We start from the raw sequence: 26,282 nt of genomic DNA, 5'->3' as shown, positions 1-26,282 counted from the left end.
CCCAAACAGCAAGCAATGCAGGTGTAGAAGCACGGTGGCTAGGAAAAACTCCCTAGAAAGGCCAAAACCTAGGAAGAAACCTAGAGAGGAACCAGGCTATGTGGGGTGGCCAGTCCTCTTCTGGCTGTGCCGGGTGGAGATTATAACAGAACATGGCCAAGATGTTCAAATGTTCATAAATGACCAGCATGGTCAAATAATAATAAGGCAGAACAGTTGAAACTGGAGCAGCAGCACGGCCAGGTGGACTGGGGACAGCAAGGAGTCATCATGTCAGGTAGTCCTGAGGCATGGTCCTAGGGCTCAGGTCCTCCGAGAGAGAGAAAGAAAGAGAGAAAGAGAGAATTAGAGAGAGCACACTTAAATTCATACAGGACACCGAATAGGACAGGAGAAGTACTCCAGATATAACAAACTGACCCTAGCCCCTCGACACATAAACTACTGCAGCATAAATACTGGAGGCTGAGACAGGAGGGGTCAGGAGACACTGCATATGCACATATGCAATCAATACAGCCTCATTTTATATTTCTTAGTCTTTTGGAAAATGTTCTATAATTTTTCTTTTCTCTTTAAAAATGTGGACTTGGTTGTGTAGATCAATAGAAAACAATTATCCTTTTTAGATGTAATTTTAAGGCAGCAAAATGTGTGCAAGGGGTGTGTAGACTTTCACTAACGACTGTATGATATCAAGCCAGTTGCAAACATAAAAATTGCAACATTATTGAAACGTGACTTTTTAAGTGAATAATTAATCTTAAGATCTACCGTCGGCAAAGTTTTAAATGGACATAGACTTACCTTCTGCAGGAAGTCCATGATTATATCCTGATACCCACAAGCGCAGGATCTGTCCACTCTCTCCGTCTGAAAGGATCATTGACTGGGTGGTTTCTGACAAGACGTTTGGTGAGAATGTTGGTAGTAAACACTTTACCCTTTTATGTATTTCTTATACAGTAATCCTCAGTGACATATGCTATCACTTAACCGGCCACTCGAATGGCAAAATTATTGAAAACTTTGCTTTGGAAGAATTACTCTTATAGTAACTGTCCATTAGTGTCTTTTCTCCAATTTATGCTTTGGCCACAAATACGAGTAAAGGATGAGTCAATAACATTATTTGGGTATTAACAGAATATTAACTTTTAACAGTGAGATTTTCCCTGGACACTTATTTTAAGACTCCCCTCAGCAATTAATGAAATTGTATTGGCTCGAAGGTTTCATTCAATGAACTGAGACTTCACTTCTGCAGAAATGCCATGATTATACCCCCAAACACATGCCAGCAGGATTCACCAGAGTATTCTTATTGAGCTGAGTCTCATTGTCATCCACATAGTCAGCTCTTTTTTCACCATAATTGTAAAGCCATAGTAATTTGTTGCTTTGACAAAGTTATTTCCGAAGATTATTATTCAGTTCATGTAATTAGTGTGTCATTTACGTCTGTCCTTCATTTTAAAGTCAACCCTTTTATGTGTTACTGTTCTGTAGTTCTAAAATGGTGAAACTATAATATATATATTTTTTAAACATTGAACATAGTCAAATCATAGTGTGAAAGCAGGTGAGCTGGTTGTACTATTTTTGGCAATTTGCTGGTGTTTTGTGGTGGCAAACTGAGCAGGTCGAGCGTAACATGTCAACTCTGTTACCCATAGATAGACAGGCTAGAAATGTTTGAACAATTTAACACTTGTTGTGAAACTTTAAGATAAATAATTAAATTGTCAACCCTGTTACGGTCAACCCTGCTTCTTTATTTGCCATTTAAAGTGGAAATCAGCAGTAGAAACAATTACAAAGCTGTTCCCCTCCCCTGTTTCGGTAAAAAGCTGAGGGATGGGGCTGGAGAACTGTAACCACTCTGAAATATCAAAATTATCGTTTAACTGTGTTTTGAGGCTATATGGCGTTTGTTAAAATGTACTTTGTTTACCAACATTGGAATAGAGCAAGTTTATATTTTTGGTTCTGTTGGTGTATGACAGTTAAACTAAGTTCATGAGGCATTTGCAAGTTATATTCTTCAAGAATCAATGGTAACATATCATTAATTTATAAGTCCAAAAATGGATGTAGCAACTGCTGATTGCCCCTTTAACAGTCACTTACTATAGTCATTTTTTTTAACCTCTTGAATTGGGTAAAGGGGTTTTTATGAAGTTGAACATGTGTTATTTATGAAATAATGTTAAAATGAGGTGAAATCAAACCAAGTTACATTTCTCAAAATGCAGCAAATTGGTGGAACAACGCTATTATGAGCAGCATGATGGAACACAGATTTTTACATTGCACTAAAATCTGAACTATCAAGGCATGGACACATAAAACTGAAAGTTACTGTAGCTTCATGTTTATTGTCAGCATGTATAATTATTTTATTTATCTTTCTGTACAAGTGTAATCTAAAAAAAACAACAACATAAAAACAAAAAATAAACATAAAGGCTGCAAATAAATTCAGTGCAGTTCCTTCCTATTTCTATAGCCCTATATGCTGTCTTATATTGCATGTTTGTCATCACTATGTTCCACCATTCACTCCCTCTAGAAATGATTTAGTCATGCTTCTAGGGGGGGTTAAATCACTTGCTTATCATCACATAATTACTGTCAATTTAAATGTAAACATCTCCAATGTTATACATGCTCTGGGTCAGCAAGGGTTTACAATAGGTTCAATATTCTGGACAGTCAAGGGTTAACACTGAGGCCCCAGCATGCATATGGCTATTTGGACAATCTGGGCACACTTCCGGTAATACCGTGAGAGGGACCTGGCAACTTTGCTTACGTGGAATTTTCAGCTGAGAGAGAAACACATATGGCTTTACAAGCTCCATTGCATTTTGGAAGGTGATTTTGTTATATTTGACATTACAACTGAATATGACTTCATTGCAAACTTTCAGAAGACTATTTAAACGTTTCTGTACTTGTTCTTGTTTTTTGTTATTGTTCAGGAAACTGTTCTGTTCGATAACCTAATCCCTGCATCATGGGATCCAGTCTAGTTTCACAACTTTTGTCTTAAATGCACAATCTAAATGAATGCGGTACCTGCATAATACATAAGACCTACTCTAAGACACTATGACATGTTTTAAACCACTAGTCTATCTATGGGCATGTCATTATTGTGGCCCTTATCGGATGTTATCGTTCCACACATCACAGACAAATCAACAAGTTATTTTATCTTAGCAGCCCAGGTGTCATAGAATCTCTTTAAACCTCTCCTCTATGTGACTGAGTGACTACTACCAGTAGCCTCCTCTGTCCTACTCCTTATACAGTGGGGCAAAAAAGTATTTAGTCAGTCACCAATTGTGCAAGTTCTCCCACTTAAAAAGATGAGAGAGGCCTGTAATTTTCATCATAGGTACACTTCAACTATGACAGACAAAATGAGAAAAAAAATCCAGAAAATCACATTGTAGGATTTTTAATGAATTTATTTGCAAATTATGGTGGAAAATAAGTATTTGGTCACCTACAAACAAGCAAGATTTCTGGCTCTCACAGACCTGTAACTTCTTCTTTAAGAGGCTCCTCTGTCCTCCACTCGTTACCTGTATTAATGGCACCTGTTTGAACTTGTTATCTGTATAAAAGACACCTGTCCACAACCTCAAACAGTCACACTCTAAACTCCACTATGGCCAAGACCAAAGAGCTGTCAAAGGACACCAGAAACAAAATTGTAGACCTGCACCAGGCTGGGAAGACTGAATCTGCAATAGGTAAGCAGCTTGGTTTGAAGAAATCAACTGTGGGAGCAATTATTGGGAAATGGAAGACATACAAGACCACTGATAATCTCTCTCGGTCTGGGGCTCCACGCAAGACCTCACCCCGTGGGGTCAAAATGATCACAAGAACGGTGAGCAAAAATCCCAGAACCACACGGGGGGACCTAGTGAATGACCTGCAGAGAGCTGGGACCAAAATAACAAAGCCTACCATCAGTAACACACTACGCCGCCAGGGACTCAAATCCTGCAGTGCCAGACGTGTCCCCCTGCTTAAGCCAGTACATGTCCAGGCCCGTCGGAAGTTTGCTAGAGAGCATTTGGATGATCCAGAAGAAGATTTGGAGAATGTCATATGGTCAGATGAAACCAAAATAGAACTTTTTGGTAAAAACTCAACTCGTCGTGTTTGGAGGACAAAGAATGCTGAGTTGCATTCAAAGAACACCATACCTAATGTGAAGCATGGGGGTGGAAACACCATGCTTTGGGGCTGTTTTTGTGCAAATGGACCAGGACGACTGATCCGTGTAAAGGAAAGAATGGGGCCATGTATCGTGAGATTTTGAGTGAAAACCTCCTTCCATCAGCAAGGGCATTGAAGATGAAACATGGCTGGGTCTTTCAGCATGACAATGATCCCAAACACACCGCCCGGGCAACGAAGGAGTGCTTTCGTAAGAAGCATTTCAAGGTCCTGGAGTGGCCTAGCCAGTCTCCAGATCTCAACCCCATAGAAAATCTTTGGAGGGAGTTGAAAGTCCGTGTTGCCCAGCAACAGCCCCAAAACATCACTGCTCTAGAGGAGATCTACATGGAGGAATGGGCCAAAATACCAGCAACAGTGTGTGAAAACCTTGTGAAGACTTACAGAAAATGTTTGACCTCTGTCTTTGCCAACAAAGGGTATATAACAAAGTATTGAGATAAACTTTTGTTATTGACCAAATTCTTATTTTCCACCATAATTTGCAAATAAATTTATTAAAAATCCTACAATGTGATTTTCTGGATTTTTTTTGTCATTTTGTCTGTCATAGTTGAAGTGTACCTATGATGAAAATTACAGGCCTCTCATCTTTTTAAGTGGGAGAACTTGAACAATTGGTGGCTGACTAAATACCTTTTGCCCCACTGTATACAGTATCTCTCCTCCTTCCATGTAATGATTGACCGATCCTAGTGAAGGAGTAGATCAGTCTCTGTGTCTGTGTCTCTGCTGAGTCACTGCAAGCTGGAAGGAGCACTAAGCTAGCGGAGCAGACGACAGCAGAGCACCATGACCTGCCGGATGTTTGAGGAGAAACACCATGCCGCCATCTACCAGAGGTACCGCTTTGTACCCCCAGAGGAGATCAGAGACATCATCCTGCATTACCTGGAAAGGAAGGTGATACCAGAGTTTAATATTTTTTTTAACCTTTATTTAACTAGGCAAGTCAGTTAAGAACAAATTCTTATTTTCAATGACGGCCTAGGAACAGTGGGATAAATTCCTGTTCAGGGGCAGAACGACAGATTTGTACCTTGTCAGCTCGGGGATTTGAACTTGCAACCTTCCGGTTAATAGTCCAACGCTCTAACCACTAGGCTACCCTATCAAAAGTTTGGACAAACCAACCAATTCAAGGGTTTTTCTTTATTTTTTATATTTTCTACATTGTAGAATAATAGTGAAAACATCTAAACTATGAAATAACATATACATAACTGGTAATGTATATTATCTGTATTGAACATCACATTTACACTATCACTATCTATCACTCTCCTTTAGTGAAGGCTAATTATATAGTGTCTCACTGGTCCCCTCTCTTCAGAAAGTCCAGCCTCATGCCCTAGCTGTGGACCTGGGCTGTGGGACGGGGCAGAACTCACGCCTGATGGCCCCACACTTCCAGGAGGTGGTGGGCATTGACATCAGCGAGTGCCAACTGGAGGAGGCCAGGGCAGTGGCAGGGTTCAACAACATCACCTACAGGTATTTGAATGTGTGTATGTGTGTGTTTAACCTTGCTATCCTTTTGAGGTCCAAAAGTCCTCACAAGGATAGTAAAACAAGAAAAATGTGATAAGTGGGGACATTTTTCAGTTCCCCATACATTAAGAAAAACTGCTATTTTAGAGTTTGGTTTTGGGTAAGGGTTAGGATTAGGGATAGGGTTAGGTTTAGTTAGGGGTTAGGGTTAGAATTAGGGTTAGGGTTTAGGGATAATAGGATTTTGAATGGGAGTAAATGTTTGGTCCACACTTGGCTCGTTTTACAACGTGTATTTTGTTTAAAAAGAAACAGTGATGACAATCTGCAGAGACGGTCAATTACACTCAGCACAAAGGTCAGCAGTAGCTTCCCACTTTCAATAGGCCCCTAGTTAATATGTTAGTTTATGTAGAAATCCTCAATGTTTGGTGCTGTGTCTTAATACTTACTATACAGGAAAGGGACAGCTGAGGAGCTGCCGTTTCCGGATGCTTCTGTGGACCTACTGACTGCAGCCTCAGCGGCCCATTGGTTTGACCAGCAGCGGTTCCTCTTGGAGGCAGTCCGGGTCCTGAAGCCTTGCGGCTGCATGGCTCTGCTTGGCTTTGCTGATAACTTCAGACTCCATTACTGTTACGGTGAGTGAATGAGGACCCAAAAGCGAACTAACTTAAACAGAGCTTCTTTAATAACCAAACATAGGTAGGCTCAGATAGACCGGCAGATTCCGACAGGACAGGACAAGGTTACAGCAAACATGACGATAGTCTGGCTCAGGCATGAAACACAACAAACAAGAATCCGACAAGGACAGGAACAAAAACAGAGAGAGATATAGGGGACTAATCAGAGGGAAAAAGGGAACAGGTGGGAAAAGGGGTGACGAGGTGGTTAGGAGGAGACAAGGCACAGCTGGGGGAAAGAGGGGGAGAAAAGGTAACCTAACAACGACCAGCAGAGGGAGACAGGGTGAAAGGAAAGGACAGAAAGACACAACATGACAATACATGACAGTACCCCCCCACTCACCGAGCGCCTCCTGGCGCACTCGAGGAGGAAACCTGGCGGCAACGGAGGAAATCCTCGATCAGCGCACGGTCCAGCACGTCCCGAGAGGGAACCCAACTCCTCTCCTCAGGACCGTACCCCTCCCAATCAACGAGGTACTGGTGACCACGGCCCCGAGGACGCATGTCCAAAATCCTGCGGACCCTGTAGATGGGTGCGCCCTCGACAAGGATGGGGGGGGGGGGGGGGGGGGGGGGGGGGGAAGACGAGCGGGGGCGCGAAGAACGGGCTTAATACAGGAGACATGGAAGACCGGGTGGACGCGACGAAGGTATCGCGGAAGAAGAAGTCGAACTGCGACAGGATTAATGACCCGAGAAATACGGAACGGACCAATGAACCGCGGGGTCAACTTGCGAGAAGCCGTCTTAAGGGGAAGGTTCTGAGTGGAGAGCCAAACTCTCTGACCGCGACAATATCTAGGACTCTTAGTTCTACGCTTATTAGCAGCCCTCACAGTCTGCGTCCTATAACGGCAAAGTGCAGACCTGACCCTCTTCCAGGTGCGCTCGCAACGTTGGACAAAAGCCTGAGCGGAGGGGACGCTGGACTCGGCGAACTGAGATGAGAACAGCGGAGGCTGGTACCCGAGGCTACTCTGAAAAGGAGATAGCCCGGTCGCAGACGAAGGAAGCGAGTTGTGGGCGTATTCTGCCCAGGGGAGCTGTTCTGACCAAGACGCAGGGTTGCGAAAAGAAAGACTGCGTAAGATGCGACCAATAGTCTGATTGGCCCGTTCTGCTTGACCGTTAGACTGGGGGTGAAAGCCGGAAGAGAGACTGACGGAAGCCCCAATCAAACGGCAAAACTCCCTCCAAAATTGAGACGTGAATTGCGGACCTCTGTCCGAAACGACGTCTGACGGAAGGCCATGAATTCTGAAAACATTCTCGATGATGATTTGTGCCGTCTCTTTAGCAGAAGGAAGCTTAGCAAGGGGAATGAAATGAGCCGCCTTAGAGAACCTATCGACAACCGTAAGAATAACAGTCTTCCCCGCTGACGAAGGCAGTCCGGTGACAAAATCTAAGGCGATGTGAGACCACGGTCGAGAGGGAATGGGAAGCGGCCTGAGACGGCCGGCAGGAGGGGAGTTACCGGACTTAGTCTGCGCGCAGACCGAACAAGCAGCCACGAAACGACGCGTGTCATGCTCCCGGGTGGGCCACCAAAAACGCTGGCGAATGGAAGCAAGCGTACCCCGAACGCCAGGGTGGCCGGCTAACTTGGCAGAGTGAGCCCACTGAAGAACGGCCAGACGAGTAGGAACGGGAACGAAAAGAAGGTTCCTAGGACAAGCGCGCGGCGACGGAGTGTGAGTGAGCGCTTGCTTTACCTGCCTCTCAATTCCCCAGACAGTCAACCCGACAACACGCCCCTCAGGGAGAATCCCCTCGGGGTCAGTGGAGGCTACTGAAGAACTGAAGAGACGAGATAAAGCATCAGGCTTGGTGTTCTTAGAGCCCGGACGATAAGAAATCACGAACTCGAAACGAGCGAAAAACAGCGCCCAACGCGCCTGACGCGCATTAAGTCGTTTGGCAGAACGGATGTACTCAAGGTTCCTATGGTCAGTCCAAACGACAAAAGGAACGGTCGCCCCCTCCAACCACTGTCGCCATTCGCCTAGGGCTAACCGGATGGCGAGCAGTTCGCGGTTTCCCACATCATAGTTACGTTCCGACGGCGACAGGCGATGAGAAAAATACGCGCATGGGTGGACCTTGTCGTCAGAGAGGGAGCGCTGAGAAAGAATGGCTCCCACGCCCACCTCTGACGCGTCAACCTCGACAACGAACTGTCTAGAGACGTCAGGTGTAACAAGGATAGGAGCGGATGTAAAACGATTCTTGAGGAGATCAAAAGCTCCCTGGGCGGAAACGGACCACTTAAAGCACGTCTTGACAGAAGTAAGGGCTGTGAGAGGGGCTGCCACCTGACCGAAATTACGGATGAAACGACGATAGAAGTTCGCGAAGCCGAGAAAGCGCTGCAGCTCGACGCGTGACTTAGGGGCGGGCCAATCAATGACAGCTTGGACCTTAGCGGGATCCATCTTAATGCCTTCAGCGGAAATAACAGAACCGAGAAATGTGACGGAGGAGGCATGAAAAGTGCACTTCTCAGCCTTCACAAAAAGACAATTCTCTAAAAGGCGCTGGAGGACACGTCGAACGTGCTGAAGATGAATCTGGAGTGACGGTGAAAAAATCAGGATATCGTCAAGGTAAACGAAAACAAAGATGTTCAGCATGTCTCTCAGGACATCATTGACTAATGCCTGAAAGACAGCTGGAGCGTTAGCGAGGCCGAAAGGAAGAACCCGGTATTCAAAGTGCCCTAACGGAGTGTTAAACGCCGTCTTCCACTCGTCCCCCTCCCTGATGCGCACGAGATGGTAAGCGTTACGAAGGTCCAACTTAGTGAAAAACCTGGCTCCCTGCAGGATCTCGAAGGCTGAAGACATAAGAGGAAGCGGATAACGATTCTTAACTGTTATGTCATTCAGCCCTCGATAATCTATGCAGGGGCGCAGAGACCCGTCCTTCTTCTTGACAAAAAAAAACCCCGCTCCGGCGGGAGAGGAGGAGGGGACTATGGTACCGGCGTCAAGAGCTACAGACAAATAATCCTCGAGAGCCTTACGTTCGGGAGCCGACAGAGAGTATAGTCTACCCCGGGGGGGAGTGGTTCCCGGAAGGAGATCAATACTACAATCATACGACCGGTGTGGAGGAAGAGAGGTGGCCCTGGACCGACTGAACACCGTGCGCAGATCGTGATATTCCTCCGGCACCCCTGTCAAATCACCAGGCTCCTCCTGTGAAGAAGAGACAGAGGAAACAGGAGGAATAGCAGACATTAAACATTTCACATGACAAGAGACGTTCCAGGAGAGGATAGAATTACTAGACCAATTAATGGAAGGATTATGACAAACTAGCCAGGGATGGCCCAAAACAACAGGTGTAAAAGGTGAACGAAAAATCAAAAAAGAAATGGTTTCGCTATGATTACCAGAAACAGTGAGGGTTAAAGGTAGCGTCTCACGCTGAATCCTGGGGAGAGGACTACCATCCAGGGCGAACAAGGCCGTGGACTCCCTTAACTGTCTGAGAGGAATGTCATGTTCCCGAGCCCAGGTCTCGTCCATAAAACAGCCCTCCGCCCCAGAGTCTATTAAGGCACTGCAGGAAGCTGACGAACCGGTCCAGCGTAGATGGACCGACAGGGTAGTGCAGGATCTTGAAGGAGAGACAGGAGTAGTAGCGCTCACCAGTAGCCCTCCGCTTACTGATGAGCTCTGGCTTTTACTGGACATGAAGTGACAAAATGACCAGCAGAACCGCAATAGAGACAGAGGCGGTTGGTGATTCTCCGTTCCCTCTCCTTAGTCGAGATGCGGATACCTCCCAGCTGCATAGGCTCAGCTCCCGAGCCGGCAGAGGAAGATGGTAGTGATGCGGAGAGGGGGGCAACGGAGAACGCGAGCTCCTTTCCACGAGCTCGGTGACGAAGATCAACCCGTCGCTCAATGCGAATAGCGAGTTCAATCAGGGAATCCACGCTGGAAGGGACCTCCCGGGAGAGAATCTCATCCTTTACCTCTGCGCGGAGACCCTCCAGAAAACGAGCGAGCAAAGCCGGCTCGTTCCAGCCACTGGAGGCAGCAAGAGTGCGAAACTCAATAGAGTAGTCTGTTATGGATCGATTACCTTGACATAGGGAAGACAGGGCCCTGGAAGCCTCCTCCCCAAAAACAGATCGATCAAAAACCCGTATCATCTCCTCCTTAAAGTCCTGATACTGGTTAGTACACTCAGCCCTTGCCTCCCAGATTGCCGTGCCCCACTCACGAGCCCGTCCAATAAGGAGAGATATGACGTAGGCGACACGAGCAGTGCTCCTGGAGTAAGTGTTGGGCTGGAGAGAAAACACAATATCACACTGGGTGAGGAACGAGCGGCATTCAGTGGGCTCCCCAGAGTAACACGGCGGGTTATTGATTCTGGGCTCCGGAGATTCGAAAGCCCTGGAAGTGGCCGGTGGATCGAGGCGGAGATGGTGAACCTGTTCTGTGAGGTTGGAGACTTGGGTGGCCAGGGTCTCAACGGCATGTCGAGCAGCAGACAATTCCTGCTCGTGTCTGCCTAGCATCGCTCCCTGGATCTCGACGGCTGAGTGGAGAGGATCCGAAGTCGCTGGGTCCATTCTTGGTCGGATTCTTCTGTTACGGTGAGTGACTGAGGACCCAAAAGCGAACTAACTTAAACAGAGCTTCTTTAATAACCAAACATAGGTAGGCTCAGATAGACCGGCAGATTCCGACAGGACAGGACAAGGTTACAGCAAACATGACGATAGTCTGGCTCAGGCATGAAACACAACAAACAAGAATCCGACAAGGACAGGAACAAAAACAGAGAGAGATATAGGGGACTAATCAGAGGGAAAAAGGGAACAGGTGGGAAAAGGGGTGACGAGGTGGTTAGGAGGAGACAAGGCACAGCTGGGGGAAAGAGGGGGAGAAAAGGTAACCTAACAACGACCAGCAGAGGGAGACAGGGTGAAAGGAAAGGACAGAAAGACACAACATGACAATACATGACAATTACGGCTCATGTGGGGACAGACTCACTGGCATCTGTGATGAGGTGAAAAACACAGAACTAGAATGACATTCTATCAAACCAATGGCACTTTTTTATTTTTTTATTTGACCTTTATTTAACTAGGCAAGTCAGTTAAGAACAAATTCCTATTTGGGTTAACTGCCTGTTCAGGGTCAGAATGACAGATTTGTACCTTGTCAGCTCGGGGATATGAACTTGCAACCTTTCGTTACTAGTCCAACGCCCTAACCACTAGGCTACCCTGCCGCCACTTAATTGGTTTAGTGTGTCATATGTTTATTTTCATTGGGTACTAAGTACAATTGTTTTTTTCAAGTACAGCATGCTTACAAAATGTTTGTTTGCGGCCCTATTGAGACATTTCTCTTGTGAAAAAAAGTTTAATTTCCATGGGCTCACCTGTATGATACAAGAGACCCTCACAATTCTTTGTTTGATATAAGTACCACGTTTGCTGACTGTTTCCTGACTGAGATTTGACTTTGCTATCCCCAGTTCAAGAAGGTGCTGTTACCATACACCAGCACACAGGTAGCAGTGGCCAACATCAAACTACAGGAGCTTTACACTGCTATCCCCTTCCCTGACAAAGAGAGGTAACTCATACAGCCTCTGTGAGAACCCAGTAGAACAGCCTGTTACACATTAAAACATTTCTCATGGTGTGACTTTGACCCCGTGTCTCTGAGTTTCTATTTGAGAATTAAATATTATATATATATATATATATATACATACATACATACAGAAGTAATGTACTCACATCTAGTGACTCTCAGGTGGTCAAAATCAAATGTTGTACTCAATAAACTGCAGGAGTATTCAATATTATGACTTACTTGACTTAAACCTCTAGGCCCCCTGGGTAAATAGGTCATCCACTATGACTCTCCTCTCAATTTAACAGTGTGCGTGTATCTGTTCTTCTTACAGGGTTGAGTGTATCCCACTGAAGCAGCAGATCTCAGTGAGGAACATAGTGGGCTTCATGGAGTCCTTCTCCATGTACCAGGCCTTCCAGAGGGCCGAGCCTGATGCTGCCACCGCACTGCTGCAGAGAACACTCGACAGGTAACAACCCTGATCAATCAATGGATGAATGAATGACTGATTGGATGAATGAACCAATGACTGAATGGATGAATTAATGAACTAATTAGCTAATTAGCCCGGTGGAGTCGATTGATAAACCGGTGTGTCAGTCTAAGTTACATAACAAATAAATACCCATCAAAATCCATCAGTTTACGCTAGAGATACGCATCCGCCAGTGTCACACTTCAACATCTGCAATGAAAGGTGACAGAGCTAGAGCCGTGTTTGTCAGACCATGAGACATCCCGAAAATCATCTGTAGCATCCGAACAGTTTGACCTACAAACTATTGACCATTGTATGGATAGACTCTCGAACACGATGGTGTTCTCTTCTTTGCTCTACGACCCCCACAAGTGCCAGGAGTCTCGTAAGTTCTCCCACTTAAAAAGATGAGAGAGGCCTGTAATTTTCATCATAGGTACACTTCAACTATGACAGACAAAATGAGAAAAATATCCAGAAAAATCACATTGTAGGATTTTTTATTAATTCATTTGCAAATTATGGTGGAAAATAAGTATTTGGTCAATAACAAAAGTTTCTCAATATTTTGTTATATACCCTTTGTTGGCAATGACAGAGGTCAAACGTTTTCTGTAAGTCTTCACAAGGTTTTCACACACTGTTGCTGGTATTTTGGCCCATTCCTCCTTGCAGATCTCCTCTAGAGCAGTGATGTTTTGGGGCTGTTGCTGGGCAACACGGACTTTCAACTCCCTCCAAAGATTTTCTATGGGGTAGAGATCTGGAGACTGGCTAGGCCACTCCAGGACCTTGAAATGCTTCTTACGAAAGCACTCCTTCGTTGCCCGGGCGGTGTGTTTGGGACCATTGTCATGCTGAAAGACCCATCCACGTTTCATCTTCAATGCCCTTGCTGATAGAAGGAGGTTTTCACTCAAAATCTCACGATACATGGCCCCATTCTTTCCTTTACACGGATCAGTCGTCCTGGTCCCTTTGCACAAAAACAGCCCCAAAGCATGATGTTTCCACCCCCATGCTTCACAGTAGGTATGGTGTTCTTTGGATGCAACTCAGCATTCTTTGTCCTCCAAACATGACGAGTTGAGTTTTTACCAAAAAGTTATATTTTGGTTTCATCTGACCATATGACATTCTCCAAATCTTCTTCTGGATCATCCAAATGCTCTCTAGCAAACTTCCGACGGGCCTGGACATGTACTGGCTTAAGCAGGGGGACACGTCTGGCACTACAGGATTTGAGTCCCTGGCGGCGTAGTGTGTTACTGATGGTAGGCTTTGTTACTTTGGTCTCAGCTCTCTGCAGGTCATTCTCTAGGTTCCCCCATGTGGTTCTGGGATTTTTGCTCACCGTTCTTGTGATCATTTTGACCCCATGGGGTGAGATCTTGCGTGGAGCCCTAGATCGAGGGAGATTATCAGTGGTCTTGTATGTCTTCCATTTCCTAATAATTGCTCCCACAGTTGATTTCTTCAAACCAAGCTGCTTACCTATTGCAGATTTAGTCTTCCCAGCCTGGTGAAGGTCTACAATTTTGTTTCTGGTGTCCTTTGACAGCTCTTTGGTCTTGGCCATAGTGGAGTTTGGAGTGTGACTGTTTGAGGTTGTGGACAGGTGTCTTTTATACAGATAACAAGTTCAAACAGGTGCCATTAATACAGGTAACGAGTGGAGGACAGAGGAGCCTCTTAAAGAAGAAGTTACAGGTCTGTGAGAGCCAGAAATCTTGCTTGTTTGTAGGTGACCAAATACTTATTTTCCACCATAATTTGCAAATAAATTCATTAAAAATCCTACAATATGATTTTTCTGGATATTTTTTCTCATTTTGTCTGTCATAGTTGAAGTGTACCTATGATGAAAATTACAGGCCTCTCTCATCTTTTTAAGTGGGAGAACTTGCACAATTGGTGGCCGACTAAATACTTTTTTGCCCCACTGTATATATCTTTATACCTAAAGGGGTCCTACAATTCTCAATCAAATAGCTAAATGATCCATAGGTATGACCAACTTAAAACAATTCCATCTGTCAGATTAGCCCCCCCCGTCTTAGACTAAAGATTAAATGAAAAAAATAAAATAATGAACAAATAATCAAAATGATTAATTTTATTTACTTGTATGCCACTTTTACGGTCCATCCCACATGGAATTATTTTATCAAATATATTGACGTCGTATTGCAGGTTTCTGAAGGAGATGGGAGTCACATCACCAGACACACTCATGGAAGTGACGCTGGAGTATTTCTGTGTCCTGGCGTCTAAACCGGAGTGAACACTCTTTACAGTGTGAATGTGTTTGTGTATAGACAGATGTTTCTTAAGCTTGTGTCAATCATGTTTAAGATGTTGTTAAGTAGTATTCTGTTCACATAAGGTGTCATTGAAGTCCCTTTGGTTGTCTCTTTTATACATTGTAATGTAGAGCAAACTATTAGCCTTAGTCACATCATTATCAAAATGGTTGCCACATTTAGTATCTTCCTTGCCTGAGATTTACAATAAAATGTCTGCAGACACAATCATAACTTTTGAATATTATTTAACTTCAGGGCCGTATCAAGTGTCTCAGAGTAATATTAGGAGTGTGGATTTCAGGATCAGTTTTTCCTTTTAGATCACAATGAAAAATATAACATGGGCAAGGGGGTATCTGATCCAAGATTAGCACTCCTAATCTGAGACAATTGATACTTACGCAGCCCAATTCTGATATTTTTAACTAATTGGTCTTTTGATCGATCAGATCAGGTCTGAAAAAGATCTGATGTGAAAAGATCTGATTGGTAAAAATATCAGAATCGGGCCGCCTGTCGAAACACAGCCATACTGCCCCAGATATTCTGATGGTTTCTTTTTAATATGCTGTATGCATGGGTTCAACCCAATTCATCACGTTACGCAAACTAAGAGGAGACCTTTGGTCGGTTCTTGGACCAGTCCTTCAGATATTGTTTATAATTAACTCTTTCAGTGATCTAGTACTAGTGCAGCTCAGTACAAAGCCTGTTGTTGTTGATCTATTGCTCAGTGATCAGTTGGAATAGGGTTTTTATCTGAATAAGAAGACCGAACTCAGGCTTTTGTATTTTCCCACATCAATCACAACAAGGAAAGCACTTCATAGCAAAGTAAGTTCCTGATCCCTCCCTCTCCCGTCCCATCTCCATGGGACTTCTTATTGGTTCTGACACACCACACAGCTCTTTGACCCCATGTAACCCTGACTCCCTTCATAAACAGCCTCATTTGCAAACACACATTCCCATGAAGCTGCTGCTCCGCCCCTTCCTCTCTATCTGGGGCCTGTCTCATACTAGCCTGGCCAAGCACCTAGTGGTTTCCCTGTAACTGGCCCTCTGAAGAAAGGGAATCTCCTGTGATGAGTGTGGTAGTGTGTGTGATCACATTCCTTAACGTAGCCTCCACAACCCAGTGAGAAAGAGAGCTTGCATGAGTTTTATTAAAATCTGTAAGAGAAACAGGTCTCTTTCTGGGCTGGAGAATACCTTTTGTATTCCTGTTTTCTCCTGTAGTATAGCTCAGTGTCATGGCATGGCCCATCATCTGTTTGAAGGTAAGGAGCATGCTGCCTCCTACTGGAAATACAGTCTCAGCTCATTGAAGAGGTCATGTTCTTCCTGAAGAGAACGGTAGGAGTGACATATACCTGTTACACATTTTCAGACTTGGTTTTCCTAAATCAAATACCATGGATTGTGCATGCTCAGATTAAATGGTTACAGTCTTCTGTGGATGTAAAATAGTTACAATGGAAAATATTGCGAAACATTACAGAATTATATCAATGTATGTTTAATTCCAGGTCTATTTACATTCTAATGCCTTTAAAAATGTGTGCATGTACTAACAATGTCTCATACCTGTGTGTGATGGGGATGTGTCCTGTTTGACAGAGGGGCATGCAGCCCTTTGACCTGGCAGTAGATGTAGGCTGTGGGTCAGGGCACCTTGCCTCCTCCTCGGTGTTGGGGACCGACGTGAGCCCTGACCAGCAGGAGGTGGCCCTAGAGAATGCAACTGCCGCTAACGTCTCCTACAGGTCAGAGCCTCCGCCCCTAACATCTCTTACAGGTCAGAGCCTCCGCCCCTAACATCTCTTACAGGTCAGAGCCTCCGCCCCTAACATCTCTTACAGGTCAGAGCCTCCGCCCCTAACATCTCCTACAGGTCAGAGCCTCCGCCCCTAACATCTCCTACAGGTCAGAGCCTCCGCCCCTAACATCTCTTACAGGTCAGAGCCTCCGCCCCTAACATCTCTTACAGGTCAGAGCCTCCGCCCCTAACATCTCTTACAGGTCAGAGCCTCCGCCCCTAACATCTCTTACAGGTCAGAGCCTCCGCCCCTAACATCTCTTACAGGTCAGAGCCTCCGCCCCTAACATCTCTTACAGGTCAGAGCCTCCGCCCCTAACATCTCTTACAGGTCAGAGCCTCCGCCCCTAACATCTCTTACAGGTCAGAGCCTCCGCCCCTAACATCTCCTACAGGTCAGAGCCTCCGCCCCTAACATCTCTTACAGGTCAGAGCCTCCGCCCCTAACATCTCTTACAGGTCAGAGCCTCCGCCCCTAACATCTCTTACAGGTCAGAGCCAACCCCAGAGGGGAGAGGAGGAAGGTGCACTGGACTGGAGGGTCATGTTTTGTTTTGACTGACACTAACGTGGACTCTAACCCTTTACATTACAGTCAAATAATTAGTTTTTTATAAGTAGGCCTACTAGACTTGTAGGTACAAAATAATTTTATTCAGGGTGAAATTGACATGGATTTACCAATACCGTCTCACTCAGAACAGTCTTGCCTTATGTAACAGTACCACAATGTCATGGGAGAGAGGACTGTAGGGTTAAAGTCTTTTGTTGATGTGGATACAGTGAAAATAGGCCAAGGGCCAAACCGGACAATGGGACCCTTGTCTGCTCAAACTTTTGCACGTCTTCCTGTAATGAGCAAACATAAAAGCTACAACTACTGATACTATTCTGGAACAGTGCCATCTGAACTACATCTCAGGAACGAAACCACAAAGTCGTGTGCAAATTCTAGCCTGGTTCCCATCGGTTCTTGCTGTTTTGCCATTTCCTGTAGTGGAGGTGACAAGTTACTTGAAATTAGCAGCCCAGTTGTCATAGTAGATCTTTTAACCTCTCCTTTATGTGACTACTAACATTAGCCTCCTCTATCCATGTAATGATTAAAAGGTCATAGTGAAGGAGCAGGTCTGTCTCTGTCTGCTGAGTCACTGCAAGCTGGAAGGAGCACTAGGCTAGCTGCGCAGACGACAGCAGAGCACCATGACCTACCGGCTGTTTGAGGAGAAACACCATGCCTCCATCTACCAGAGGTACCGCTTTGTACCCCCAGAGGAGATCAGAGACATCATCCTGCATTACCTGGAAAGGAAGGTGAGCCAAGCAAAAGTAGTATTACTGTTATAGACTGTCTTTTACATGACGTTAGACTTGTACAGTTGGCAGCTAAGACAAATCTTAGGTTGTCTAAGATAAGTCTTTGGTGTAATGCTGCCACAGTGTCTGAGATATAAATTAAAGTAAAAAATGCCCTCTATTGCATAACATTTTAGGATTATGACATTTTAAATTGGATATAGAAACCGTATCTCAACCATTTCCTGTTTCTAAATGCTTTTAAGTATTGTGACAATAGGTTACTAAACTGTCATCCATTATGTTACGTTATTATCGTATGCTTGAAATTCAGCATGCAATGTGTCATACCTATAGAGCAAAGACCAGAGTGTAAAATATATATAATATCTGTATTGAACATCACATTTACACTATCACTAGCTATCACTCTTCTTTAGTGAAGGCTAGTTATATAGTGTCTCACTGGTCCCCTCTCTTCAGAAAGTCCAGCCTCATGCCCTAGCTGTGGACCTGGGCTGTGGAAGAACTCACGCCTGATGGCCCCACACTTCCAGGAAGTGGTAGGCATCGACATTAGCGAGTGCCAACTGGAGGAGGCCAGGGCAGTGGCAGGATTCAACAACATCACCTACAGGTGTTTGAACGTGTGTGTGTGGGATCTAACTTTACTATCCTGTTGAGGTCCAAAAGTCCTCACAAGGATAGTAAAACAATGAAAGTGGGGATATTTTGCCGATCCTATTTTAAGCTTAGGGGTTAGGTTTTGGTTAAGGGTTAGGAGTTAGGGGTAGATTTAGGTTAAGTTAGGGGTTTGGGGTTAGGCTTAAGGTTAGGCGTTCGGGAAAATAGGATTTTGAACGGGAATAAGAGATGTTGTTCCCACCTGGATAGTAAAACCAACGTGTATGTTGTTTAAAGATAACAGTGATGACAATCTGCAGAGACGATCAATTACACTCAGCACAAAGGTCAGCAGTAGCTTCCCACTTTCAATAGGCCCCTAGTTAATATGTTAGTTTATGTAGAAATCCTCAATGTTTGGTGCTGTGTCTTTTTTTTTTTTTTTTAACAGTATTTTTATTGGAATTTTACAATTTTCACCCATATTAAGAGATACAACAACAGAGACAAAGCACACAGAAAGCTTCTCTCACCACATCACCATCATTGCGTCTCTCAATACATACATTTTAAACAAACTTACAAACAGAAATTAAACAAAAAAGCTCAGTTTAAACCAAGAGGTTAGGTTCCACACATGGAACGTACAGTGTAGTTCTGAAATACACACATCCCCGTCTTTCTACGAGAATCCTTGCAGCATAATAGCTGATACCTCAGGTTCTAGGTAATTTAGATAAGGTTCCCATACTTTGTAGAACTGGTCTGTTTTAGAATGCAATGTACATGTCAGATATTCCAGAGGCACCCATTCAAATAGTATCTTATGCCAATCTTTAATAGAAGGAACCTTATCACTAATCCACTGTAAAAGGATGTTTTTCCTCGCTGCGAAGGTAAGGATGTTGTAAAGCCTCCTTTTACCCACAGAAGTAACCTGCCTACTAGGGAGACCTAACAGTAAAGAAACTGGGTCCAATTCTAGATCAACCCCTAGGATCTTTTCAATTTCTTGCAGAACACCAGACCAGTATCTTTGTATTTTGGTACATGACCATAAACAATGTGTTAGGGTGCCTGTATCAGTTTTGCATTTAAGACACTGAGGGGAAGAGGAGGTGGGGCTAAAAGCATGTCTGCGATTTGGGGATATATGCAATCTGTGTATTATTCTTAATTGGATTGCTCTAGTACGATTACATATAGATATTGTTTTTGCATATCTCCAAATGTCCTCCCACATCTCTTCGTCAATAGTAACAGACAATTATTTCTCCCACACTTGTTTCACCCTCTGTGTGTTGACAGCAGAAAGGGACCTTAAAGTATCATAAAACAGACTTACAGACATTTTCCTTTGTGGGAAAAAAAGCATTATTTCAATGACAGACACATCAGGGTTACCAATTAAGGTGGTGCTCTTCAGGATATAATGTCTTACTTGTAGGAAGCGGAGAAAGTCCTGCTTTGGGAGTCGATATTTCTCGACCATCTGCTCAAATGACAACAAAATCTTATCAACAAATAAGTCATTTAGCCTGCGTATGCCCTTATTAAGCCAAGAGTTAAAGCCGGCATCCAGCAATCCTGGACTGAAATCTGGATTGTTAAGAATTGGGGTAAGAGCAGAGGTTAGTTTGGACCTTCCCAGGAAGCGTTGAACTGACCTCCATACTTTGAGTGTGTTAAGTGTAACGGGATTATTGCAGTGATCTTCTACAGACTTGAAACTTCTGAAAAATAAAAGATCCTGTAAGGGGTATTTTGAAAGAGAAGTCTCAATGTCTAACCAAATAGAGGAGTCATCATTTGTGATCCAGTCAGAAATATAACAAAGGTGGGCACACCATTGATAGAACCTGATATTGGGCAGGTCCAAGCCGCCCATAGAACTTGGCAGCTGCAATATTGCCATCTTAAGTCTTGGTTTGCGTTTACTCCATATAAAGGAACTTAGCCATCCATTTACATCCTTTATTACCTTATTGGAGAGTAATACTGGGATCATTTGGATTGGGTAAAGTAGTCTAGGTAAAATGTTAATTTTCAAGAGGGATATTCTACCCAACCAAGAAATCGGGAGAGAGTTCCAGCGCTCCAGATCCTGTCTTATTGTATCAAACAAGGGAACAAAATTGGCTTTGTACATTTGCTGGAATTTAGGAGTTACAAATATACCCAGATACATGAAACCTGAGGGAGACCATTTAAAAGGGAAGGGGGGAGAAGTATTAGGTACAGAGTGCAGGCTACCAAGTGGCATAGCCTCTGACTTAGTTAGGTTAATCTTGTAGCCTGAGAATTCGCTGAATAATTCAATAATATTAATAAGAGCTGTAATTGAAGTCTCGGGACTAGAGATGAATATCAGGACATCATCAGCATACAAGCTTATTTTATGGTGAACATCACCAATGAGCAGCCCCTGTATAGCAGGTGTTACCCTGATGGCCTCAGCCAGTGGTTCCATAACGAGTGCAAAGAGGAGGGGGGATAAAGGACAGCCCTGTCTGGTACCTCTGTGTATAGAGAAGTTATTTGACCTTAGCCCATTAGTAAGGACAGCAGCCTGAGGATCATCATATAAAACTTTCACCCATTTTATAAAGTTGTCGCCCAGACCAAATTTATTTAGAGCAAATAATAGGTAAGACCACTCCACACGATCAAATGCTTTCTCAGCATCTAGGGAGAGCACCAGACCATCCACAGCACTTTGTTGGTAAGCTTGAATTACATTAAGAAGCCGCCTGACATTGTTGCATGACTTACGGCCCTTAATGAAGCCAGTTTGGTCTCCTTTCACAATTAATGGCAGTGAGTCCTCTAATCTTGTGGCTAGAATTTTAGAAAGCAATTTTCTATCCACATTCAGAAGGGAAATTGGTCTGAACGAGGAACAAGACTCTGGACATTTTCCCTTTTTGAGAATAAGTGAAATGTTGGCTTCTCTCAGCGTTTGAGGGAGTTGGTCATTTGAAAATGAGTGATTAAACATATCACGCAATGGCTCAAGGATCAGGCCATGGAACTCTTTATAGAACTCACTACAAAACCCGTCTGGTCCTGGGGCCTTACCATTTTGCAGATTCTTAATTGCGAACATTATCTCTTCCTTGGTAATAGGGGCATTAAGGAGGGACCGCTGCTCTTCGGAGATAGTAGGGAGCTCAATCTTACAAAATAAGTTCTCCATTAATTTGGGTGCATCATTTGGCAGTTCTGAGGCATAAAGATTTGTATAAAATTTCTTAAATTAGTCACTTATCAATTTATTTTCATATAAATGATTACCATCAGAGTCAGTAATAGTAGCAATTGACTGAGAGTCAGCTCTCTTTTTAGCTAGGTATGCCAAGTACTTTCCTGGCTTATCGCCATGTTCATATAGCTTTTGCCTCACAAATCTCATTTTCTTTTCAGCGTCCTGTGTTAGGAAAGAGTCTAACGTTGATCTAATGACTGATATTTCCTTTAATAGGGCAGGAGTGGGCGTTTTAATGTAGTCCTTCTCTTTAGTTCCTAATTCACCCTCTAACATTTTTTGCTTTTCACGCTTTTTCCGTCTCTTAGTAGCTGTGTATGACATAATCAGACCCCTGGCATACGCTTTACAGGTCTCCCAAAGGAGCGAGGGGTTATCTGTTGATTGAGAGTTAATAGAGAAAAATGCTTTAAACTCTGTAATGAAATATGATGTGAATGTATGGTCTTTAAGAATGGTTGTGTTCAACCTCCAATGTCTTGACCGATTGAATGCCCCGTTGAGTTTTATGTCCAGGATCACCTCAGCATGATCAGATATGACTATGCTTCCTATCCTAGCGGATAGAACAGACTGTAGAGATGTCCTGGGCACAAAAAAATAATCTATTCTAGTCTGACATCCATGAGGTGCAGAGAAAAAAGTGAACTCTCTGTTAGAGGGATGAAAAGCTCTCCAGACATCCGCATACCCCAGATCATCACAAATAGCTTTAAGTGACTTAGCTTGAGGAGAGAGTGAAGCTATACCGCTGGGGAACCTATCAATAAGGGGGTTCAACAAGCAGTTAAAATCTCCTCCAACCACTGCAGTGTCCGAGTTTAATTCTGAAAAGTCTAGAAAAACCTTAGTGAGGAAATCAGGGGGGTGAGCAGGGGGGAAGTAAATATTCATTATAGAAATGTTCTGCCCTTGTAAAGTACCATTAATTATAACAAAGCGACCAAATTTATCTTTCACACAATTCAAGACCTTAAGTGGTAAGTTCTTTTTCACCAGAATTGCTACCCCTCTACTTCTGGATGTAAATGATGAGAAAAACACTTGACCAAACCCCCCTTGTTGTAATTTCAGGTGCTCCCTATCATCCAAATGAGTTTCTTGCAACAGGGCAATATCAATATTTTCTTTTTTCAAAAAAGATAGTACCTTCTTCCTCTTAATGGGGTTATGGCTCCCTCTAATGTTCCATGTACATACACGCAGTCCGTTACCTGCCATTGTATCTTGACCATTCAATATCCAGACTGGATCCCACTGTAAAAGTGGGGTGGTACCTTTTTCCATGTGTTGAACTCTCCTCCATCTCACTGAGCATAAACAAACGATATGAACCCTGAACTCGAACTATAATAAACCCAAAAATTAAACATGTAAAGATCCAAAAGGGGGTTTTCCCACTAGCTAACATGCAGGGGATTTCAACTCTCCAATGTAGACTCTTAAGTCTGCATCGCCGCTCCATAGCCTCATCCTTTATATGTATGGAAAAGAAAATCAATAGGAGAATATTGAGGCTCTTCCACCTAAAACCAAACCTGGGCACCAATATGGATTCACACATATCTCAGCCTGAGCTATAGCGGCTATTACTTTAGCAAGAAAAATAATAAAGATACGAATATTACTGAGCCGAAGTACGTGAGGACTCACGTCACTGTTTCATGATCAGATTCAACCAAAAATAAACAAAGTTATCCAATGCTGCTGAGGTGCAGCTTAAAAGTTATTTACCCGAGAGAGTCAATAAACGCAGCAGCCTCTTCAGGTGTGTAGAGCTTTTTAGGTGATCCGTTGACCATAATCTTCAATGTGGCCGGGTACAACAGTGCGTAGTCCATCTTCATTCTCCTGAGTCGACCCTTCGCCTCATCAAACGCTTTGCGTCTTCGTACAACCGCCGTGGAATAATCATTGAAGAATGAAACCTTAGGACTTTTACGTTGACTACCATCAGAGCCGATGTTTCTAGCCGCATCCATGACCCGCTGCTTGTCGGTGAAGTTGTGGAACTTTATAACCACCGGCCGTGGGCGCTGATTGGGACCGGGTATCGGTGCTTGAGAGCGATGGGCTCTGTCCAGCTTCACACGGCCAGCCTTAGTGTCCATTTGTAGGTAGCCAGGGATCCATTCCTCAAAGAATTTTACTGAACGTGTCCCTTCAGAATTTTCCGGGAGTCCCACAACACGAATATTGCATCTGCGTCCTCGATTATCCAAGTCGTCAATGTGCTCCGCCATTTCGCGCACCTGTTTCTCAAGTGCTTTTAGCTTAGCGTCCATAGATGTGGTTGAAGTTTCCACTGCGTCAATTCTTCCTTCCGCCTCAACAACACGTTCCACAACCCTCTGTAGTTCAGCTGAATGGCCTGCTATTGCTTCCAAGACCGTTCTTATCTTAGCATCGATCACTTTAGTAATGTTATCAGTCATCTTTTGAATCACCAGGTCCATTGTGCCTGTATCCGCAATGGTGCTAGCCTCGCTAACGTTAGCTAGCTCCTCATGCACATCCACAGGGGTGGGGGTTTTGGTCGACTTCTTAGTAGTTCTGTTGGGCATGTTGTCGGAGATTTTTGCAAAAAAGTCGTCAAGACTCATTATATGGTAACTTATTTAGCCAATTCTACCACTTTTTCAAGCTAGGAGATTAATGTAAAAATATAAATTTACGAATGCCACGAGAGCTCGCTGAAACACTATGTTCTCTCTACGGCGCCATTTTCATCCCCCCCTGGTGCTGTGTCTTAATACTTACTATACAGGAAAGGGACAGCTGAGGAGCTGCCGTTTCCGGATGCTTCTGTGGACCTACTGACTGCAGCCTCAGCGGCCCATTGGTTTGACCAACAGCGGTTCCTCTTGGAGGCAGGCCGGGTCCTGAAGCCTTGCGGCTGCATGGCTCTGCTTGGCTTTGCTGATAACTTCAGACTCCATTACGGCTCATGTGGGGACAGACTCACTGACATCTGTGATGAGGTGAAAAACACAGAACTAGAATGACATTTGTTTTTATGGTAACAAACCAATGCCACTTAATCAGTTTAATGTGTCATATGTTTATTTTCAGTGGGTTATAAGTACAGTTGTTTTCATGTAAAGAATGCTTATTTATTCAGACATGTGTAGAATTGCAGGAAGTTAGCTGCAAAACATCTAATTTCTCTCAACACCTGTTAGAAAACCACTGTGTGTCTTTGGCATAAAAATAAGTGTAATTGTCTCGCTGAAAATAAACCTCTATCCCAGGGTTAGGTTTTCATAAGACTGAGGTGGGTTTTCCTTTAACTTTTTACCTGGGTTTTGCTCCCTTCATATTTTTTTTTATCCTGACAAACTGTGGAGGCAGTATTATGTTATGGGTATGCTTGTCACGGAAGGGACTGGGGAACTTGTTAGGATCAAAAGATATGTGAATGGAGCAATGCCCAGGTAAAACCTTAGAGGATAAGGTTGTTAGAATCTTATTCAAAATTATTCATAGCTGTAATGGGTATGAAAGGTGCTTCGATCCACCAAGTATTGACTCTGGGGTGTGACTGAAAACATATGCAATCAATACAGCCTTAATACAGTCATTTCGAAAATGTTCTATAATTTCTCTTTCACTTTCAAAATGTGGAGTAGGTTGTGTAGATCAAAAGAAAACAATTATCATTTTTAGATGTAATTTTAAGGCAGCAAAATGTGTGCAAGGGGTGTGTAGACTTTCACTAACGACTGTATGCTATCAAGCCAGTTGAAAACATAAGAATTGCATTATTGAAACGTGACTTTAAGTGAATAATTACTCTTAAGATCTCCCATCGGCAAAGTTTTAAATGGACATAGACTTACCTTCTGCAGAAAGTCCATGATTATATCCCGATACCCACAAGCGCAGGATCTGTCCACTCTCTCCGTCTGAAAGGATCATTGATTGTGTGGTTTCTGACAAGACGTTTGGTGATAATGTTGGTAGTAAATACTTTACTGCAACAAAAAAATGCATGGTTGACATTTCAACAAGCCCTTTTATGTACTTCTTATACAGTAATTGTAACGGCTTTCGTCGTCAGATGAGGAAGAGTAGTCGGACCAAAGCGCAGCGTGGTAAGTGTTCATGTTTGTTTATTGAACTGACCACTAATACAAAAGACTAAATGAAACCGAAACAGTCCCACAAGGTGCAAACACTTAAACAGAAAATAACTACCCACAAAACCCATGTGGGAAAAAGCTACCTAAGTATGGTTCCCAATCAGAGACAACGCTAGACAGCTGTCCCTGATTGAGAACCATACCCGGCCAAAACAAAGAAATACAAAACATAGAAAAAGGACATAGAATGCCCACCCAAATCACACCCTGACCAAACCAAAATAGAGACATGAAAAGCTCTCTACGGTCAGGGCGTGACAGTTATCCTCAGTGACATATGCTATCACTTAACCG

The 26,282-nt window shown here is 43.7% G+C and overlaps 1 protein-coding gene and 1 pseudogene across 1 annotated transcript; both read left to right on the top strand.

Annotated features, from left to right (window-relative positions):
• The first annotated feature begins 2,128 nt into the window (after nucleotides 1–2,128).
• Nucleotides 2,129–16,063, top strand: LOC139400155 (putative methyltransferase DDB_G0268948). The gene is made up of 8 exons (XM_071145185.1): nucleotides 2,129–2,877; nucleotides 4,918–5,163; nucleotides 5,594–5,754; nucleotides 6,211–6,385; nucleotides 11,439–11,477; nucleotides 11,952–12,052; nucleotides 12,390–12,527; nucleotides 14,730–16,063. Exons 2-8 carry the CDS (start codon nucleotides 5,053–5,055, stop codon nucleotides 14,818–14,820), a joined length of 816 nt encoding a protein of 271 aa, XP_071001286.1. The 5' UTR covers nucleotides 2,129–2,877; nucleotides 4,918–5,052; the 3' UTR covers nucleotides 14,821–16,063.
• A 1,490-nt stretch (nucleotides 16,064–17,553) lies between these two features.
• On the top strand, nucleotides 17,554–26,282 carry LOC139400145 (putative methyltransferase DDB_G0268948; annotated as a pseudogene).

The sequence above is a fragment of the Oncorhynchus clarkii genome, chromosome 3, assembly GCF_045791955.1.
Source record: "Oncorhynchus clarkii lewisi isolate Uvic-CL-2024 chromosome 3, UVic_Ocla_1.0, whole genome shotgun sequence".
NCBI classification, from domain to species: domain Eukaryota; kingdom Metazoa; phylum Chordata; class Actinopteri; order Salmoniformes; family Salmonidae; genus Oncorhynchus; species Oncorhynchus clarkii.
The sequence above is the reverse complement of the archived record's forward strand: the minus strand, read 5'-3'. Positions and strand labels throughout refer to the sequence as shown.

What these genes read in the sequence shown, in the direction of transcription:
- LOC139400155 (XM_071145185.1), top strand. Translation starts at nt 5,053, where the DNA reads ATGACCTGCCGGATGTTTGAGGAGAAACACCATGCCGCCATCTACCAG. An exon ending in TGCATTACCTGGAAAGGAAG is followed by an intron (nt 5,164 to 5,593) that starts GTGATACCAGAG and finishes CCCTCTCTTCAG; the next exon opens with AAAGTCCAGCCTCATGCCCT. An exon ending in ATAACTTCAGACTCCATTAC is followed by an intron (nt 6,386 to 11,438) that starts TGTTACGGTGAG and finishes CATGACAATTAC; the next exon opens with GGCTCATGTGGGGACAGACT.